General features: G+C 51.1%; 1 protein-coding gene across 1 annotated transcript; it reads right to left on the bottom strand.

Annotated features, from left to right (window-relative positions):
- Positions 1 to 13,089: 13,089 nt before the first annotated feature.
- Supt4h1 (SPT4 homolog, DSIF elongation factor subunit) lies at positions 13,090 to 20,135 on the bottom strand. The gene is made up of 5 exons (XM_036196353.1): positions 20,000 to 20,135; positions 19,367 to 19,473; positions 14,313 to 14,368; positions 13,924 to 13,977; positions 13,090 to 13,474 (listed from the first exon to the last, which is right to left on the bottom strand). Exons 1-5 carry the CDS (start codon positions 20,066 to 20,068, stop codon positions 13,407 to 13,409), a joined length of 354 nt encoding a protein of 117 aa, XP_036052246.1. The 5' UTR covers positions 20,069 to 20,135; the 3' UTR covers positions 13,090 to 13,406.
- Between the last annotated feature and the right edge of the window lie 819 nt (positions 20,136 to 20,954).

Raw genomic sequence — 20,954 nt, 5'->3', positions numbered from 1 at the left:
TTTCTTCTCGGGGACACTCAGGTGGAGGCCATGGCCACTCCCGAGGCTTAGCCCTATCTTCAGCCCTGCAACGCCCTGGGTGGTGCCTCCCAGCCCTAGGACACACTGCCTGGAACCCCACTGAGGCCGCCCCGGCGCCCAGCCTTTGCATTCCCCCAGAAGCCTGTGTCCCTCCCCACCAGGCCAAGGCCCTGAGTCCCTCACTCCTGGCTGTCCCCCATAGCTGGAGTCCAAGAATGTGCGGATGGAAACGGAGGCCATGTTGGGCGGAAAAGAAAAAACATCACCAATTGCTGATACTGGTCCCGCTATGTCAGCCTTCACCCCACTCTCCATTCCCACCCTGCTCTCCAGCCCTCCTCCTTCCTCAGAGCCTTAGGGGCATCTTTAGCGGGGGAGGGGAGTGCGGGAATCATTGTACCCTTTAACCCCGATTTTAGAAAATTTAAAAGATTTTGAGCCGGGCGGCGGTGGCGCACGCCTTTAATCCCAGCACTCAGGAGGCAGAGGCAGGCGGATCTCTCCATGATCTACAGAGCAAGTTTAAGACAGCCAAGGCTGCACAGAGAAACCCTATCTCGAAAAACAAAAAAAAAAACAAACAAAAAAAAAAATGTTTTTTGAAAGCTGTTCCCAATGAAGGCCAGCGGATTCTAGAACAATTGCTCCTCTGCCTAAAGCTCGGTGAGGGAGCCCTGGCACCCAAGCCCTTGGCCTTCTGCTGTCTTAGCGCCTCTACTTAGAACCTGAACCCAAAGCCCTTGACCGCCCTTTAGGCCCAGAACTAAGGAGCCCTGGTTGGGGCTGGAGTGAAGATTTAGGCCCTTACCTGATGCTGCAGAGCTGAGAGGCACAGGCTCCAAAGTGGGGTTCCCTTCGGGGTGGGCAGGGCTTATAACCCCGAGGCCACGTGGGCCAGGCCTCAGGGCGCCCAACGGTCTTGGAGCCCGCCTCCACAACGCATCAGAGATTAGACACCCCTCCCCTCCCTGGGGAGTGCAGACTGACAGGAAACCAGAGACAGGGCTGGGTATTGGCAGGAGGGGGCTGAAGAGGCCATTCACATGCCTTGGGCAGGTGGCTTCCTGGATCCCAGGCCTACCCTTCCCCAATGGAACTAGCCACAGGAGATGGTTCAGGAGTCGAGACTGACTCACTGGAGGTGACCCCAGTTCCCTGCTAGGACCTTCAGGGAGGGCCCAGAAGAAAGAGTCCTCCTGAACTCCAACACTAGAAAAATACAGTTCCCCGAGCCCTACCCCCACTGACAAGCCCTTCCTCTGGGCACTGAGACCAAGTAAGGCCTGGCTGTTCCATATGTTCTCCTGAGGGGCTGTGGAATACAAAGGCATGACGGGAGGCCAGAACCTATAGACCAGGGAGTCAGTGTCCTCAGGACCCCTGAAAGCCACCAGTTTCCCAGGCCTAGCCCTCAGCATCATGGGGTGTGTATGTGTGTGTCACAATTGGGTTGGGTCTTCATTTTGTTTTTAGGGCCTATAAGTACAGAAGGACAGGCCATGTCAGTGAGGATGGGGGTCCTTGGGCGGGCCATAGGTATCTTGGAGTCTTGGGGAAGGGGGAGAAAAAGAGAACAGGAGCTTCTCTTGGCCACCGGATGTGGGCACGGGCCCGCCCACCTGCATGTCACCCCCACTTTCCCCATGGGGAAGGCAGGAAACTACCCAGCCTAGGGCCCCTAGCTGGGGGATGGGAGCAAGGGGGGGGTCTGGGCAGGAGTTTAGGGGGCTGAGTGTGGGCCCCATATTTTCTCCAGGTTTCCCTCTCAATGAGCTTGGCTCTGGAATCAAGAATGGCCTTGAGGAGCAGTTAAAAGAGGCAGGAGACAGGAAAAACCACTAATGACTCCTTCCGGGAAGGCCACGGGAGTCTTCTCTGGGCATCCCATCTAGCCACAGGGCCACACAGGCTTCAGGGAATACAGATTCAAGGCCCAGAAAGGAATTGGGGGAGAGCCAGACAGAGAGAGGAGGGAGTCTGTTCCACATCCTTTTCTTCTGCAAGAGGTACTGCCAACCTGGAAAAGAGTTATCCATCCCAAAAGGAAAGTAGGAAAGTAAAGTAAGAACCCAACTCTTACCCTAAGGTCTAAAGAAAGTGGTGAACAGCCTTGCGAGGCCAGCTGGCCAAAAAAGGACCGTGTTCCTTTAAGAGACCACCACCAGGCCTCAGACCTGGGTGGAGGGGAAGTAGCTGTCCCAAGAGATAAGAGGATGAGAATATCAAAGTTGAGCAGTAACCTGGGTCCCTGGACCCCTATCCTTCAGAACGTCGCAGCCCTAGACCTATCACTGGGGAGGCACCCTGCCCTGGAGAAGATGTGCCGCGGGGAAGCCAGGGCCCTGCTTCTGGCCCGTGTGTGGCCATAGATGTCTTGAGTATGTAACACCCTCTAACAAGTCAGACCTGAGAGTCCAAGGGGACCAGCCCCTCTCTGTCCTGAGCAGGGTGGTGGGTGTCACTGACATCTACCCCCTATGAGAAGAAGCTATGTTGTGTTCCCTCTACAGGCAGGCTTTAGTGCCCCCAAACCACACGGGGCCCAGCCTCTACCCATGGCTTTTGGGATCAGGAAGTTTCTTGGAGGGTCTGGAATTTTCTGTGCTTCCCATCTTGAGGCTGGGGCTGAAGAACAATGGAACTGTAGAGGAGCCCAGGGCGCCTGGGCCTAAAACCCCCTAAAAGTGAGAGCCAGAGAAAAATCACAATAAAAGACAGGAGTCAGAGTCTTAGGCAGCGACCCCAGGCCAGCAAGTGTTAGAAGAGCGGGTGTGTGCTGTGTGCACACCTGTGAGCGGTTGAGATGCTGTACTTCCTAGAGTTGTCCACTCCTGGACACACCTGCCTCCTCCAAGGACGAAAGCAGCCTCACGGGGGGGGGGGGGGGGGGGGGGGGGGCTCTGGGGCCGGAGAGGTGACTGGGAGAAGTCCTGGAGCGTGCAGGCACTTGTGAAGGACAAGCCTAACCCCACGACTGCCCCCAAAGTTTCCTGTTGCCTGAGCTCCTCAGGAAGAGAGAAACAAAACCAACAAAACCATCAGTGGTGGTCTGGGGCTGAAGGGGAGGTCTTAGGAGAGAGTTCAAGTACATGATTTGAACTCCACCCTTGGAAACAGATCCAGACACAGCGAGGCACCCAAGGCCACTGCTGCCATTTAAATTCTGCTGAAAAATATCCTCTAAGGTTTTTTTTTCTGGTTATGACTTTTTTTGTTTTGTTTTTTTTTTGAGACAGGGTTTCTCTGTATAGCTTTGCGCCTTTTCTGGAACTCACTCGGTAGACCAGGCTGGCCTCGAACTCACAGAGATCCGCCTGCCTCTGCCTCCCGAGTGCTGGGATTAAAGATGTTTGTTTCTCAAGACAGGGTTTCTCTGTGTAGCCCTGGCTGTCCTGGAACTCACTATGTAGACCAGTCTGGCCTCAAGCTCACAGAGATCCCCCTGCCTCTGTTTGGTTTGTTTGTTTTGGACTGTTTTTTAAAGGCAGGCTCTGTGTTCAGGCTGGCCTTGAACTTGCTATGCAATCAAGGGTGACCTAGACTTTGGTCCTTTCTCTGAAGTGCTCCGATTACAGGCCCACCACCGCCCTGCCTGGTGCATGCTTAGGCCAGCACTCTACCAGCTCAACTGCATCTCCAGCCCCTGATTCTGACATTCTTATTTCCTGGGATGTGGAAGTAGGGCTATGGATGATCTGTGACAGAAATAAAACCCTGCTCACTTAAGGGATGAGTCCCAGACTGGACAAGTGATTCTGGAGGGCTCCCAGTCTTTGCTCCCATTGCTTCCTGACTAACCATCACGGCAGCCATCTTGTCTGCTGAGATGAGGCTTTGGGCAGGTAAAGTGAGCCTGAAGAGAAAACATGGGACCCGCTATGGGGTACTCTCAGCTTCTAGGAGGGATGGAGTTGAGGAACCAGGGCCACTATAGGAGGAAGCAGGGGACTTTCTGTGTACCGGTGTGCTTGAGTAGTATGGATAGGTACCAATCCTCTCTGGGTGCCAACGGGGCTGATGGGGCCAGAGTCACGGGGCGACCGGAGGACATCAGCAAAGGCCTTTCTAGCAGAAGTACAAGTGGAGGAGTGTTTTTGAAGGGGCAGCTGGGCAAAGCGAAGAAACAGGGAGAAAAGGGGTCTTTTGGAGGCCTTTGCCATACTAGGAGTGCAGGCCTGAAGAGCAAAAGAATTGAGAAGAAAACCAAGACTTGACTCCAGCTGCACAGGCCGGGGCCTCACTCAGTGGGCAGGTAGACAGGCAGGCAGAGATGGCAGGCCAGATAACCTGCCTTCTGAAGAGAGAAGCCACAGGAGCTAACCACTCACAAACAGGAAGTCAGAAGGTTGAGAGGCCCACCCTTCAGGGAACTAGCTTTGGGGCGGGCCTGCCACAAAGGAGGGAAACTGATCCCCCAGCAACACAAAACTGGGTAAAGCCTATCGCAATCAATAGTACCAAAAACGCTGAGGCCCTTCTTGGCCTCCTTGGAGGGGCAGCCAAAAGAAAGCCATGGTCAATGGAGGGAAATGCCTCAGAGACCTGAGACAGCCAAGTCCCCAGAAGAGGTCATCCAGCACCCAGGAGGATCCCGGTTCATCTCAGTGCCTCGGGAGCACAAGGGTTGCTTCCTACCAGGCCAGGAGAGTGGGCAGGATGTCTCCCTTGGCCTCTGCCTCCTCTGTCCAGGCATCTTCGACATCCCACCTCATGCCGTCAAACAAGGGGCAGCTCCAACACACAGGGCCGGTTCTGGGAGACTGTTTTATAGGGCTCTGGCTCAGCCGTTCTGAGATCGTAAGATAAGGATTAGGAAGCCACGTTGCAAGCAGGCTGAAGTGAGGGCCAAGCACAGGGTTATTTCCACGGCGTGGGAAGAAGTAAAAAGTCTGGGTAAGAAAGGGAGTGTTTGTGGAAGGGAGAAAGGCACCCTGACCACTGCTGTGGGAGTGGAAACCAGAAACATTCTCCTCTGGGATCTCCTGGACAGGAAAACAAAAGTCCCTCTACCCATGGGTACCAGGCCTGATGTGCACAGCTGTTCCGGCTCCCCAGATTAAATATCCCCCCCACCTCTCTCTCTCTCACACACACACACACTGAGAGAGACTGCCATGTGTGGGAGCTAGCCTGGGCTCCACACATTCACCTCTCCGTGCCCTAAGGTCAGAGCTTGCACACAGTGAATGTGAGGAACATGTTTGGTCTGTGTCTCGGTTGACCATGCTGACCCAGAGAAGCAAACAGAGGGGTTGGGGAGAGGGAGAGGGTGCTGCCCGCTATGATCTCTCAGTCAACCCAAATCCTACCCCTGATATGAGGCAGCCAAGAGGACAAAACCGAGAGACAGGATTCTTAGGCCTCTTGTCTTTTTCCCCCACCAGAGCTGAGGACCGAACCCAGGGCTATTGAGCTAAATCCCCAACCCCAAATGTTCAGGTTTGTTTTGTTTTGTTTTTCAAGACAGGGTTTCTCTGTGTAGTTTTTTGTTTGTTGGTTTGGTTTGGTTTGGTTTTGGTGCCTGTCCTGGATCTTGCTTTGTAGATCAGGCTGGCCTTGAACTCACAGAGATCCTCCTGGCTCTGCCTCCCGAGTGCTGGGATCAAAGGTGTGCGCCACCACCGCACAGCTAGGCCCCTTTATAGTGTAACTTTGAACCTGTTACTGAGTGTGCACTGAACCCCCATCCCACCTGCTGCTTCAGCTACAGAATGGAAGAGATAGTTGACCAAGGATCTGTTTTTACTCTAGAGTATCCCCAAGGCAGAGGTCCGAGGACCTTGGTAATAGGAGGAGGTAATGGTGCCATGTTCTAAAACCTGCCAAGCCACAGGGCAGCTGTACATCTTCCTAGCTGAACCCAGGGCAGACATCCTAAAGACCAGAGAGGGCTCCTTAGCAGAACTCTCCTCTTACCCAGGAACAGGGGACAAAAGGGGGTGTCTAGTTCTGTCTCCTGTCCCTCACAGGACTCCTCAGACCCAGGCACAGCTGGAAACACAAGATAAGATGTGGGAAGAGGAGACCATCATGTGCAGAAGCTAGCCTGGGCTCCATGTATTCACCTCTCCATGCCACAGGAGGGTCCTTCAGAGCACCCAGTAAACGGTCTGCATCTCATCTGACCATGCGGACCCAGGAAGGCAAATGTCAGGATCCCCATTTTGGACTGAGGGATCAGAATCTCATCCAGGTTAAGATTCTTCTCCCTAAATATCAGTCTGCATCCTGTTTTTCTGTTCCCCCAAAGAAGTCAATTCTAATTCCCCCAAAGAAGCGGTTCTTCCACAGGACCTTTCTGTCTCCAAAATCCCCGGAAGTCTGAGGAAGGATCTACAAGTCTATGGGAGGGACTCAGGGCCACTTCCCTGTCCGGGACTTGTGGGGAGGGCCAGTAGATGTGACTAAATGGGTCACCAAGTGGTCTGCAAAACCCGTCCAAGGTCACTGTCCACCCAGCCCTGTTCAGCAGTCAGGTGGGGGAGGGTTAGCCACCATGCCTACAGGGCATCCAGGAGCAGAGCGACCAGCGGCAGCGGCGGCAGCAGCTCACGGCTCCAGAGCCGTTAAAAGTGACTCAACCAGAAAGTGCGTTTGAAGCGACGCCCACTGGGCCCCACAGCCAAACCTCAAAAAGACGAAGTGAGAGAGTGCCTGTGGGGGCTGGGCCGGAGGTGGAGGCCCAGCTTGGAGCTGGCCTGGCCAAATAAGGGCAAATGTTCTCCACATAGACCAATGGAGCCTGAGTGTCGGCGTCATGAGGCTGTGGTTCCAAGGGGGGAGGTGAGAGGCTGGGGACAAATGGAGGTAGATGGGGGGCAGGGGGATCCAGGCCTTCCTCCTCTAAGGGTCTGAGGGTTAGTGAGCACAGCAGGGCATTAAGGGCCTCACTCCCAAAGGGACCTTGGTGTTGAGGGCTGTAGACCTGCAGTCACACACTCGCCCAGCCCCACCTGCCTCTGGGGTTCCGGGAAACAAAAGGAACCCATGGCGGGCTGCCCTCCCCTAACCCTGACCCTGTCCCTGCACCCGGGGCGGACATAAGCCCAGCAGTGATGTGCCAAGGGAAAGGCTAATCCAGTGTTCAGTGCTCTTATCTGTGAGAAGGGAATAATGATGTCTCAGGAGATGTCACTGAGGACGGATCGATAATGGTGATGGCCAGTTTTTGTTTGTTTGTTTGTTTGTTTGTTTGTTTGTTTTAAAAGACAGGGTTTCTCTGTGTAGCTTTGCTCCTTCCCTGGATCTCACTCTGTAGCCCAGGCTGGCCTCGAACTCACCGAGATCCGCCTGGCTCTGCCTCCCGAGTGCCAGCTTTGAACCTGGAAATTGCCCTATGAGAGTATTGACTTCGATGACAGAGCCACGGGTCACCAGCAGCTTCCCACTGGTGTGCTTGTCTCCAGCTGCCAGGAAAGATCCCCTTGCAAGGACAACAGTTCAATTCTGGACCCCGGTACCTCTGAAGGGGTAGAGGAGGAGCTTACTCTCTCCTGCTGGAGAAGAGACTGGTAGTTGCCAATTCCAGGGACATGCCCACCTCCACTCCCTCATCTTCCGCAGCAGGAGCCTGGATTCCAGGTCCCGCCCCACCTCTCTGTCTGAGGCCCGCCCTCCATCTTCCTGCTTCTCTAGGGTGCTGGGTTGAGGAAGTGAGTCTACTCAGCTGCCCAGAGAAAGTGCTGCAGCTGTCTCCATGGGGTGAGGAAGGTGCCAGCTTGTCTGTCTTTCTACCTCTCCATTGTCACGGGTCATCCAGTCCCTGCTCGGACCAGAGTTCCTGAGGAAACGAGGTGCTACTGGCACCCTCTCCCTCCCAGAGCTCTTCCCCCTGGGTTTGTGTCTCCCCTCTGACTTTTGCTATTCAATCCCCCCACAACAATCAACAATTAGCACCATCACAACCACCACACCTTTCTGGCTAAGGGCCCTACAGAGCTCACTTCCAGGTATTTTCCAAAGCAAAAAAGGATTCAGAGGGTGGTGGGTGCTGGGTTTAGGGGGAAGGAGGTACACCTTCTGGAAAGAAGCTGGGGGCCCTGCCTTGGTGACTGAAGCTCCCCCACTTCCCTGTTCGCTCTGTAGTGCAGGATCTCAGCTTTCAGAAACAACAGAGAGCTCTGGAAATGGGCCTGCTAGCTCCCTGGCCTATAGGCACAGGTATCCATCAACCATGGACCCAAGGAAAGCTCTCTGACTCTGAAGTCCTCTGCATCATGCTGTCTGTCCTCTCCCCAAAGGGACCGTTGAGATGGAGTGCCAGAACTCAAAGGGACAAGGGTTTTCATCACAATCCCCAGGATCTAGACATCTTGGTGTCAAGAGCACAGGGCAGTTTGGTGTGCGCTTGGTTCCTGTTGGGCACGGCAGTACCTTGGAGCCAAAAGCTCTGAGCCAGATTTGTAGGACACACCTCACAGCTGTGGTTCCTCTTGGAGTCAGGCTGATGTGGCCTGGTCCTGTCACTCATAAGGTGGTGGCCTTAATATGATTCCACCAGCCCCAGTGTTCCACCAGCGTTCCTGCTCTAGAGAGATCCAGCGGTCTGGAGCTTGCCACAGGTAGAGGCCTCCACGCCCAGCCAAAGACCCAGGCAAGCAGCCATGTGCTTCCACCCACTCAACCACCACACTACAGTAAGTGCCAAGGGTAGCTGTCTAGTCAGCTCAAGCAAGACTAGAAGGGAGACGGCCATGAATGAATGATGTAAGTGACAGCTGACAGGCTGCGAATCCAAGAAAAATAATGAGTTCTGAAGCCATTTTACTAGAGGATACAAAACTGAAGGCCTACAATGACTTTGAGCTAAGTAGAGGTTAAGTCATATCCTGTCTCTTGTGGGCGGAGAGCAAAGTGTGTAATACAGTAAAAAGTAAGTCCAGGCATAGAACATTAATGATTATGCATGGGGCCTTGGTTCAATCCTCAGCAAGGTGGAGAGAGAGAGAGAGAGAGAGAGAGAGAGAGAGAGAGAGAGAGAGAGAGAGAGAGAGAGAGAGAGAAAGATCTGTGACTTTGAGGACAGTCTGCTCTACAGAGTGAGTTCCAGGACAGCCTGGGCTACACAGAGAGAACCCTGTCCCGAAAAACAAAAACAAACAAACAGTTCAAAGCCTGCCTGGGCTACAGAAAAGGTTTCTAGATCAGTATGAATAATTTGGTGAACTGTTTCAAAGTTTAACAAGAGGAGGGTGGGAGACATAGCTCAGTAGTGGAGTGCATGGCTGAGAAAAAGAAGGAAGGAGGGAGGGAGGGAGGGAGGGAGGGAGGGAGGGAGGGAGGGAAGGAAGGAAGGAAACAATATACCTACCAGGCTTGGGTGCCCTGTTCTCCCACTCACACCCACCACAGGTACATCTTCTCTTTTGCCAACTAGTGCTGTAACTGTCAGGTGTGTTTTGTAGAGCTTTGCACTGAGCACAGTGGTGCACACTTTTAGTCCCAGCTCTTGGGAGGCAGAGGCAGGCAGATCTCTGAGTTCGACTGCAGCTTGTTCCAGTGAGTAGGTGAGTAGCAGACCAGCCTACCAGGGCTGCAATAGTGAGACCCTGCCTCAAAAAGAAAAGAGAAGAGAAAAGAAAAAGAAGGCAGGCAGGCTGTGTAGGCAAGATGATTTAAATTCACAGGGACTAGGCTGGAGAGATGGCTCAGAGGTTAAGAGCACTGACTGCTCTTCCAGAGGTCCTGAGTTCAATTCCCAGCAACCACATGGTGGCTCACAACCATCTGTAATGAGATCTGGCACCCTCTTCTGGCATACAGGCAGAACACTGTATACATAATAAATAAGTAAATCTTAAAAATAAATAAATAAATAAATAAATTCACAGGGACAGTGTTAGCAGAAGAAGCAGGCTTGGGGTGCAGGAGGGACGCTTGTCCCTAGCAGGAACACATTTTCATCACACACAAGCATCTGTGCTCCATCAGGGTGTGATGGGGCCACAATCAGGCTGCAGGTGGAGGGAGGTGGGGAGGACAATGCAGAGGATGGGAAATGTGGGGCACAAGCTGGCAGGTGCCTAGGGTTTGGAGATGAATGGAAGATGCAGCTGGAGAGAACTGAAGGGCTGGCCCCATTTCCCTTTGACCTCCTCCCTGGACCATTTCTCCTGCCTCATGCAGCTAAGTTTAGATCAGGGACTGGAGGCATTAAGAGCAGGGTGGTTAGCAGGGTCCAGTGTGGAGGGACAAGGTGTTACGACTTCAAACAAAAAGCTATTGCCTCACCGTTCTGTGCAAGCCTCACCCAGGAAGGAACCATGTGAGGAAGAGCAGCGCTCAACCGTGGACACTGTGTTGCCAAAGCTGAGGTTCCACTGCTTCACCATGGCTAGGCCACTTTGACCCTCCGAGTATGTCTCCTTGTTGCTAATAAGGACTGTCCCAGGAGTTTTGTAAAGATCAAATGAGATAATGGGTGTCAAAGACCTTTGTCAACTACCAAATACTATTTACATCCAAGGCTTTACTACACGGGAGCTACATTTCCAAAGTGGGGTATTACTGGTCTGTCTTTACCATTACCCACCTGCCACTTACATACTCAGAGATCATGTGTCTGAGAGGTGGCAGGCCTGAGCAGCTGGCTGTAGACAGGCTGAGAGTAACGTAGGCTTCCATCAAGAGCAGAGTCTCAGTCCCCAACCTGGCAAGCCCGGCCTGAGGTTAGACCCTTACCAGTCTGTCACCCTATTCTTAGGGAAACTGCTCTCTGCGGAGATATCCCAACTCTTGCTATATCGGCCACCAGCCATCACTGGGCTGCCACTTAGCCCCTCAGTTATAGGAGACCAATACTAGGGGGTAGAAAATGAGGACAAGGCAGCATTCTGAAAGCAGCTTGGCTGCTGCTGTTTCTAGAGTTCTGAGTTGACTCTGTCCTGTTTAACAGGAGGGGAGCCTCGTCCTCTTAAGGGACAGAGGTCACACCACTGAACAAGAGACCAGGAGGGTCTAGACCTTGTGGTGCACACCTGCAATTCTAGTTACTCAGGAGACAGGGATCACAAGTTCAAAGCCAGCTCGGGTTGTGAGGTGACTTTAAAGCCACTGTATAAAATTAGTGAGCTCTGACTCAAAAAGTAAGAGGGCCGGGCATAGTTCAGTTGAAAAATGGTTGCCTAGCATGAGGAGGCTTGAAGTTCAATCCCCCGCTGGAGCGGGGATGGGGAGGTTCTTAAGACAATGGCTAACTCAGACCTCATAAGCTAGGACAGTCTATACTTCAAGTACTGAACTGAGAGCCCTTACTGCCCTGAGGCAGAATGGAGGCAGCAGTCCTGGAATTTGAATTGCATCTCTGCCACAGGACAGCCCACCCCAGAACCCGAAACCAAGCTCCCGTCTCAAGACCTTTCAGCTCTCAGAAAGGGTGAGCTCTGGCACTCTCTTGCCTGTCTGGGCTGCTAGGTTGCAGAAGACAAGAGGACAATCGAAAGCAGCTCCCAAGTGGAGGGGCTGCAACAAGACTCCCCCAACCCCCATGATCCACAGTGGTTGTGTCTTTTACTTCCTGTGAGATTGACAGTTGGGGCCCAGCTAGGTGTGGGACTCAAGCAGCCGAGTGTGGTTATTTGTGCAGGCTCTTCTTGCCTCCCCCCCACAACTGTTTCCATTCTCACTGCTGTCACGTCCGGGTCGTGCATACAGGACGACAGCTGGGGCTTTCCAAGGGACTCTGAGAAAGCCAGTGAAAGCTTAGGTGTTGGCTCCACAGCCTAGGTGCACCTTGGGAAACCTTGGAGGGAGGTTCCAGCCCAGCAGAGTTGCTCTGGCCATCCACCAAGGCCCCTTTCTGACTGAAACTCAGCTAAAGAACTCCCCACCTATGGAGCTCTTATTCTAGATGCTAGGGAACTCCGTCAGCAGCTCAGTTTGGAGGGTAAGGACCCACTCCCTCGGAGCTTGATGGCACAAGTCTCCTAGTGGGCACCTGAGTGCATGTGAGCAGCCTGGTCACTACCAGCTTGCTTTCCACAGGCTGGGACAGGACAAGGAGAGTCAGGAAACCTTCTTTCTTATTACACCTTCCACAGTGACAGTAGCTGAGACGCCTAGTACAGGTGCCTCTGCTAGCAAGGCGGTGCTCCCCCAACAGGGAGGGTCTGGGCATCACCCCAATTTTGACTAATGGTGAATATAGTATAAATATTGAAAAAGTTAATAACCAGAGAGAAAATTTTACATATTATTTTTATTCTTATTTGGCTTTTTGAGACAGGGTCTCACTATGGAGACCAGACTGGCCTTGAGCTAACCCCCAACCTCAGTTTCTGGGTGCTGGGATTTCAGGCATGTGTCACATCTGGCCCTTTTAGTTGAGCTACTTAATTTTCTTACTTTTCATTTCCATTCCTTACCACCCTGAAGTAGACAGACAGAGTGAACAGGAGTAATTACACCCATTTTACAGACGGAATCTGAAGAAAAACTAAGGTGGACATGATTTCTGGGATTTAATTGAGAACACATGGTAAGCTTCTTATTATAAAAACTACCCACTGCTGTGGCGCACGCCTGTAATCCCAGTTCTTGGGAGGCAGAGGCAGGCGGATCCCTGTGAGTTTGAGGCCAGCCTGGTTTACAAATGAAGTTCCAGGACAGCCAGGGCTACACAGAGAAACCCTGTGTCAAAAAACAAAACAACAAGTACACATCTTAATCAATGTGGCATTACCCATGGCTCCCTCCTAGGCCAGAGGAGGGCCTGCCTTTCATGAAACACAATTTTACCTGACCAAAACCAAAACCCCAGAGCTGCTAAGGCTAGTAGAGATCTCACTGTGGGATGTGAGGTCGGCAAAGTGCAGGAGAGCGGGAAGCAGGCAGAGGAAGAAGGAAGACCAGTGAGAACAGGGCTGAGGGTCAAAGGCACTGAGGGGCCTTGGGATTCCTTCAGAGAAGACTGCTGCATCAGGTCTAGACAGGACACCTGACTCCCAGTCCGAGGGGTTACCTTGCTCAGGACAGCTGGCCAGAGAAAGGCCTCAGCTGAGCTGCCTCAGAGCTCACAGGGCAGGTGAGCCCTCACTGTGAGAGACAGGAGCGCAAGGCAGGGGCCACAGCTTTAAGTACATCCCAAAAGTTCCTTTTATTGGTATTTGAACCGAAGTCCTGTCCATGGACAAAGACAAAGCCCTGGACAGAGGCAGGAAACCAGCATCTTACTCTCTCCTCCATACAGTCTCTGAGAATCCCCAACCCAGACACTCCCACTTCACCAGTTGTCAGAGTGAGATGACTCAAGGGCCGCATGTGCTGCTTCCACAGGAGTCTGCCGGTCCTGAGCCGAGGGCAGGGAGTACTGGGGGTCCCGCCTGTTTGTTCCCCACGAAAAGCAGCACAGGCCAGAGTGAAGAGAAGACGCTGCGGGCTGCACCTAGCTAGGTCTTTATTGCCGTGTCTCTGGATTTGTAGGCCACTCCCCGACTTTTCAGCTCCCGGACAATTCCTAGGACAGGCCAACAAACAGTCCCATGAGTCCAGAGGTCAGAGCCACCCCACCTGCCTGCCACTGAAGTGGGGTTGCCTGGTTATTAGCTAAGACTCAGGAGAAGTGTCTGGCAAAGAGCTACCCGAGGAACAAAAAGTAGGGCTCACACAGTCATCAAAAAACAAGGTTTGGCTGGTGGTGGTGGGAACGCCTGTAATCCCCGCACCTGGGAGACAGAGGCAGGCGGATCTCTGTGAGTTTAAGGCCAGCCTGGGCTACATATCAAGTTTGAGGACAGGCTCTAGAGCTACACAGAGAAACCCTGTCTCGAACCACACCCCCTTAAAAAAAAAAAAAAAAAAAAAAAAACTACGAAGATTTGGAGCCAAATGTCTGGGTGGTACCAGTCAAGCTATTTTTGGCTTCTGCTGGGCCCAGCATTGAACCGCTGTTACAATTGTTGTTACCTTGGGGCAGGCGACCAGTGACTGACACAGCATATACACCCGGCTTAAAGTTACCTGAGGAGAAAGAAGATTACAAAGGGAAGGAGTTAGGACTGGAGATCAGTGGAGAAGTAAACCAAAAATGGGAGAGAGGGAGAATGTGTGCCCACGCACGTGTGGAGGTGAGAAGACAATGAGTGGAGTCAGTTCTCTCTTTCCACCATGTGGGTCCCCAGGATCAGACTCAGGTTGTCCAGTCTGGCATTGCTGAGCATCTTGCCAGCCCAACTTTTCTATAACTCCATCTTTCCCACCAGGGGACTGCACACCCTGCAGATCATGTCACCCCTGTAGACCCTCAGGCACGTTCCCAACACTGTATAGGCCAGGAGAAGAAGATGAACACCTACTGACTCGCTGCCACTTGGAGACCCAGCTGTCTTCTGGACTCATCATCGCAATGATCCTAGAGAGGGAAAAGGCAGTCAGTCAGCCCGAGCCTACCCTGTGGAGAGGGTACTGAGCAAGCAACAACCCTGGGAAGGCAGTCTGCGGAGAGTCATTACTGGAAAGCTGGGAAGGAGCTGCCTTAGGGAGGGCATGACAACGGTATTTTACTCTATGTCCCTGGCCAGCCAGTAAGAAGAGCAGTACACCTGATGACCAGTACTGACTATGGCCAGCCCAGTCACTAAAGCCTAGAGCCTAGTGCAGAGGAGTCAAAACAATGGATTGTCTTACTGGAAATAAACGTGACTTGACCAAGCCCATCCTCTTAACAAGCTGTGCAGTCTAAAATACATATGGAGACATTTCATAGGTCTTCCCCAATGAGACTCGGAAGCTGAGATAACACATGCAAAGTATCCACTACAGAGATTGACAGAGTAGACCAAGGGTCACTTCTTTTTTTTTTCTTTTCTTTTTTTTTTTTGGTGGTTTTTTGAGACAAGGTTTCCTCTGTGTAGCTTTGTGCCTTTCCTGGATGTCACTCTGTAAACCAGGCTGGCCTCGAACTCACAGAGATCCACCTGCCTCTGCCTCTCAAGTGCTGGGATTAAAGGCATGGGCCACCACCGCCCGGCCAAGGGTCACTTCTTCTGCCAACAATCTTTTGGCAGGTGGCTCTGATTCCATATGCTGACAGTGAGCAGAGAGGTGACTGAAGGGCTAGAAAGGCACCATGTGAGGAGGCAGGTGCCATGTGAGGAGCTACAGGTTATTTCTGTTACTCATCCAATAGTTCCGGAGTCTAAACTGTCAGGTCTGTTGTAGACACGTGGTGACTTCCTCCCCTGAGACCATTCTGCCTTCCTGGCAACAACGCTGAAGTCTATGTTTTCACTCGAGGTTTGAGTGGGACTGATCTCGCTTCCAGAGTGGCACGAAGGTAAGGCCAGCTCCCTGGCTCTGCAGACCAACCCAGGACAGACAGACAGACACTTAGGAAGGCTCTCCCCTCCCCACCAGTGCTTTCTCTGCCCTTCACAATCCTGCCTTTCAGTCCACAGTCCCTGGCACCCAGATGACTGAACTAAAGAGTGTCCACACTTCTCCAGACATTCCGTGTTCCTACCCCAAGCCTCTGCTTCAGTCACACTCCTCCTCCGATTTGAAATGTTCTTTCTACCTCATCTCAACTTCCTCCAAAATCCTATAGTTCTCGTAAGGCCTGAGCCAGCAAGCCTGCCATCCCAGCTACTCTGGAGGCTGAGGCAGAAGATGCAAGTCCAAGTCTGCTTGCTCAACTTAAAATGATGCTGTTTAAAATAAAAAGTAGGGCTGGAGAGATGGCTCAGAGGTTAAGAGCACTGACTGCTCTTCCAGAGGTCCTGAGTTCAATTCCCAGCACCCACATGGTGGCTCACAACCATCTGTAATGAGGTCTGGTGCCCTCTTCTGTATATATAATAAATAAATCTAAAAAAACTTAAAAATAAAAGGTAAAAAGAGGGCTCAAGATTCTCTCTCTCTCTCTCTCTCTGAGGTAGAACACTAACTAGCTTGGCATTCACAAAGGCCCTATATTCAATCCTCAATAATATACATGAAATAATAAACCAGAATGTAAAAAGAATCTTTCCAGTTCTGTAAGATAAACAACCCCTCACCCCCACACCTCTGGCTAAAATAATGCGGTCCTCTCTGGTGCCATTAGCCTCCGACTTGCTTAGTCTTTAAAACCTAACACACACTGGAACACACAACTCAACAGTAACAAAACCAACCAGACTCAAAAGTGGGCAGAACTGGGGACACAGCTCAGTGGGAAGAGTGCTAACCTAGCATGTCCTAGACCAGCTTCCAATGGATGTGGCAGTGAGCACCTTCAATTCTAGCACTCAGGAGGTGGAGGACCATCCTCCACTACATACCAAACTTGAGGCTAGTTTGGGCTGTATGAGACCCTGTCTCAAAACAAGTAAAAAAAACAAAAAACAAAAAACGGGATAGCAGCAAGGGAAGGACTCTTCCTCCTCCTCCTCCTCTTCTTCTTCTTCTTCCCCTTCCTCCTCCTCCTTTTTCTTCTTTTTTCCTTTTAGCCCAGGATGGCCTCAAACTCTTGATCCTCCTGCCTCTACTTCCCAAATGCTGGGACTATAGTCCCGCACCATCATGGCCAAAAGATTTGAACAGACTATAAACACATAAGACAAGTAACATTGGGCTTAGACTATAGAGCTCAGTGATGGAGAGCCTGCCTAGTGCATGTAAGATGTTTGGGTTAATCTCTAACACTGTGAAAAAGAACTTTTAAAACTGGCTTTAGCAATAATAAAAGACCAGTGTTATCAATTATTAGGAAAATGTAAATCAAACCCACAAAGATATTTAATCCCTATCTATTATGGTGGCAATTATAAAAACAACAAACAACAAAGCCAGGCAAGACACACACCTTTAATCCCATTTAATCCCAGCACTTGGGAGGCAGCAGCAGATGGATCTCTATGAGTTTGAGGCCAGCCTGGTCTACATATCATGTTCCAGGACAGCCAAGGAGACAGAGAAACTCTGTCTCAAAAAAATAAAAACAAATACTAAACAAACAAACAAAAAACCAAAAACAGTAACAACAAAACCCACACACCCAGAAAGTAACAGGAGACAGTGAGGAGGAGGAAATTGGAACCTTCAAGCACTAAACAGTTGTTACACTAAGATACAGCAATTCTACTCATGGACAAACAACCAAAAGCTCCAAAGCAGGGACTTAAGCAAGTATGTGTAGATCATCTTCATAATGGCCAAAAGGAAGAAACCACAGCATCAACAAATAACAGCTTTAAAAATCTGTACTATACACATACATGTAATAAAAATAGCCAACTTAAAAAAGAAACTTTTGGGAGACAGGGAGCAGCTCAGTGATTAAGAAGCACATATTGTTCTTGAACAGGACCCAAATATAGTTCCCAACACCACACAGGGCAACTGCCTGTAACTTGTGCTCCAGCGGGATTTGAGGACTGTGGCCTTCTTAGGCACCTGCATTCATATGAACATACACACATACATATAATTAAAAAAGAAAGATAAATCTTTAAAGCAATTTCTGTTTTTCTTTTTTGGATTTTTTGAGACAGGGTTTCTCTGTGTAGTTTTGGTGCCTGTTCTGTGTCCCCCCCCCCCCCCCCCCCGCCCCCGAGATGGGGTTTCCCTGTGTAGCTTTGCGACTTTTCCTGGAACTCACTCTGTAGACCAGGCTGGCCTCGAACTCACAGAGATCCGCCTGGCTCTGCCTCCTGAGTGCTGGGATTGAAGGCGTACGCCACCACCATCCAGCTAAAGCAATTTTTAAAAAGGTTAAATTGGTAAGAATTCAGAGTGTGTCTCTTACTCACAGCTCACTGTGTAACTCTTAACATCTTTCAAAGCAGCTAGCATAGAGTTTCACTTATAGATGGGAGCACCTCCATTTTCGACTTTGTATTTTCAGACAGGGTCTCATGATGCAACCAAGAGCTGTATGACACTTGCGTCACCCCTAACTCAGCTTGAGCACTAGGACTGAAGGAAGCATCAACACATGCAGCTTCTTCATTAGTCATCAATCTCGAAGGGGAGACTATGTCAGAGTGTATTTGCATGCACAGGACGTAACGGTTCTAAATCACTATCTTTTCTGCCCAATCTTTTATTCTTCCCTGAAAGAAATCAGGCCCACCTTCATAGAACTTTAATAAACACTAGCTTAAGACCAGTTTATTTGTGAATCTGTAATTGGCCTGGAGTCCTGAAGAAATTTAGCAATGCTACTGCCTTGGGGAAGAAGACCCGGCCATTCCCAATTCTCTCCTCTCCTTTGGTCCCATGTTGCCCAAAGAAAAGCCCTCTCACGGGCCTCTTCAAGATTATCAACTTTGTTTTGTTTTATTATTCTTTTTCTAGTTAACTAATTTGGGGGCGTGTGTGCCCTCTCTCACACAGATGCATGCATTCCAAGGTACATGCTTTGAGGTCAGAAAACAATTCTAAGAACTCAGTGCTCTCCTGCCACCTTGTGGGATTCAGGACTGAAGTCAAGGTTATCAGGCCTGCCATCAGGCACCTTTACCTGCTGACCCATCTAGCTGATTTTGTTTGAGACAGGGTCTCACATAGTCCAAGCTAGCCTCAAACACATTATGTAGTTAAGGCTTGCCTTGAACTCCTGATTCTCTGGCTTCTCCTCCTCAGAAAATGAGACTACAGGTGCAAGCTGCCATCCTCAATAAAATAATATTTGAGGGCATAGTTTAACTGTAACCACACCTTCCTTTCCCTTCATTTTTAAAATGTAAACAGTAAAGATGCCAGGCGGTGGTGGCGCATGCCTTTAATCCCAGCACTGGGGAGGCAGAGGCAGGAGTATTTCTATGATTTCCAGGCCAGCCTGGGCTACAGAGTGAGTTCCAGGAAAGGTGCCAAGCTACACAGAGAAACCCTGTCTCAAAAAACCAAAACAGTAAAGACAAGATGAAATTAATTTCAATATTTAACCAAATAAATCCAAAAACATTATTCCAACATTTAACTAATCTTTAAAAATTAAGATTACTTGGCATTCTTTTTCTTCAAGCTGAATCTTTGCTCTCTGGTGTATGTCTGACACCTAAACATATTCTATTTTGAAATAAGCACATGTCAAGTACTCAACACTATAGGAAGCTCAGTTAGTGGTCTTCATGCGTAGAATTAGTGAGTCTCAAAAGCCGGGCGGTGGTGGTGCACGCCTTTAATTCCAGCACTTGGGAGGCAGAGGCAGGCGGATCTCTGTGAGTTCGAGGCCACCCTGGGCTACCAAGCGAGTTCTGGGAAAGACGCAAAGCTACACAGAGAAACCCTGTCTCGAAAAACAAAACAAAACAAAAAACTGTTAAGACCAGCTAGTCTTATGACTTTAAAAATCTGCCCCATAATTACTTCTTGGGCCACAGTCAACGTGGTGCAGTAGGGGACAAAGGAACGGGAAGGGGCTTACCCATCAAATGAAGAGCTGGTGCAGTCATATACCATCTCTCTGTTGCCCTTCATTTGTAGGTACGCTTCACAATTGTCACACCCATCATATTCAAACTGGTCTATAGTCTGGAAAGGAGAAAACAAAAAACAACAACGGAGGATGAGCATGAGCAAGGTCTTAATATTTCGACGAAGGCAACCTCTTAGTTCTCTATGTAGTCCAACTCCTACTGCTCTCCACCACTACTCCTAAATTCCACCCTCACGCTCCTTTCTTCTCTCATCTCCCTTAATTCAGCTGATATACGTTTTCTAGTCTCCTTGGGGTCAGGTACTCTCTCCAACGACTCTCTCAGCTGCTTTGGCTCCAATACAGGTCTTTCCTGTCCACTACAGTAAGGTCACCGAACTGCCCACTGGAGCGCCAAACTTGTGCTAAGAGCTGCAAAGCAGGTACGACCACCCGTGCCCTCGGCAGACACGAACGCCCTGCTCACGTTCTTCCGACGTAAACAATGGCTCCCTTAGGCTTCCCACTCCCCTGGCGACCCCCCGGGATCTCAGCTCTGTTTCCTGTCTGTGGCCCCATGTCACCCTCTGTCTCTCCTTTGGCCCCCTCAGTCGCTCCTACAACCAGGCCCCCGACCGACACCTTGACTAACGAACACAGCAAACAAGCCCGCAGGTGCCGCAGGTCCTTCGGCACCGTCTCCAGGGCCATCCTCGCCGACACGATCAAACACAGAGAAAGCCCGTCCCAGGCGCCACAGCCGCAGGAAGTAAACACAGCATTACCCAGAATGCCGGCCACTTCCTGGACGTAACTTCCTCTTCCGGTGCAGGCAGGCGCCGGCCCCGTCCCTCTCCCCCTTGGAGGAGATGGTTTCTCCCGTAGGGGACGTGGGCGGGGCCGCCGGCAGCCACCTGCGCCGCGCGCGCCCGCCACCTGGACTCGCGTGAGCGAGCGGAAGGCGGTGCGCTGGGGGCGGGCTTGGGCCCTTAGGGGCGGGGACTGTGGGGTGCGGTCCGCGCATGCGCAGGAGGCGCGGCGCGGAGCGGCTCGCGGAACGGAGCACCGTCACCCGGGCGTTTTGATGTGGACGTCTGGCGGCAGGGCCCGGTCTTCCTAGGATCCGCGATGAGAACCTACATTGTTTTGTCCGTTTGCTTATTTATTGCGATAGCAAATGGTAATTCCCTCAGCTGGTCTCTCTGCCTACAGGACCTTGAACTTCTGATCTTCCTGCCTCCGCTTTCGGAGGGCTGGGATTATAGGCGCGAGCCACAACGCCTGGGTACTTTCCTTTTTTTTTTTTTTTTTTTTGGTTTTGGTTTTGGTTTTGGTATTTCGAGACAGGGTTTCTCTGTAGCTTTGGAGCCTGTCCTGGACTAGCTCTGTAGACCAGGCTGGCCTCGAACTCACAGAGATCCACCTGCCTCTGCCGAGTGCTGGGATTACAGGCGTGCACCACCACCGCCCGGCTACTTTACTTTTTTGAGACAAGGCTGATCTGGTACTCTCTGCCCTCATGTCTCAGCCTCCCGAATGCTTGGGATATTTCACGCTAGGTTGTTTCAAGACGCGAGGCAGTGAGCCCTTGCCTTTC

Source organism: Onychomys torridus, chromosome 8 (genome assembly GCF_903995425.1).
Source record: "Onychomys torridus chromosome 8, mOncTor1.1, whole genome shotgun sequence".
Lineage (NCBI taxonomy): Eukaryota > Metazoa > Chordata > Mammalia > Rodentia > Cricetidae > Onychomys > Onychomys torridus.
The sequence above is the reverse complement of the archived record's forward strand: the minus strand, read 5'-3'. Positions and strand labels throughout refer to the sequence as shown.

What these genes read in the sequence shown, in the direction of transcription:
- Supt4h1 (XM_036196353.1), bottom strand. Translation starts at nt 20,068, where the DNA reads ATGGCCCTGGAGACGGTGCCGAAGGACCTGCGGCACCTGCGGGCTTGT. An exon ending in ACCAGCTCTTCATTTGATGG is followed by an intron (nt 14,369 to 19,366) that starts GTAAGCCCCTTC and finishes TTCCCTCTCTAG; the next exon opens with GATCATTGCGATGATGAGTC. An exon ending in CTCCAAGTGGCAGCGAGTCA is followed by an intron (nt 13,978 to 14,312) that starts GTAGGTGTTCAT and finishes CTTTCTCCTCAG; the next exon opens with GTAACTTTAAGCCGGGTGTA.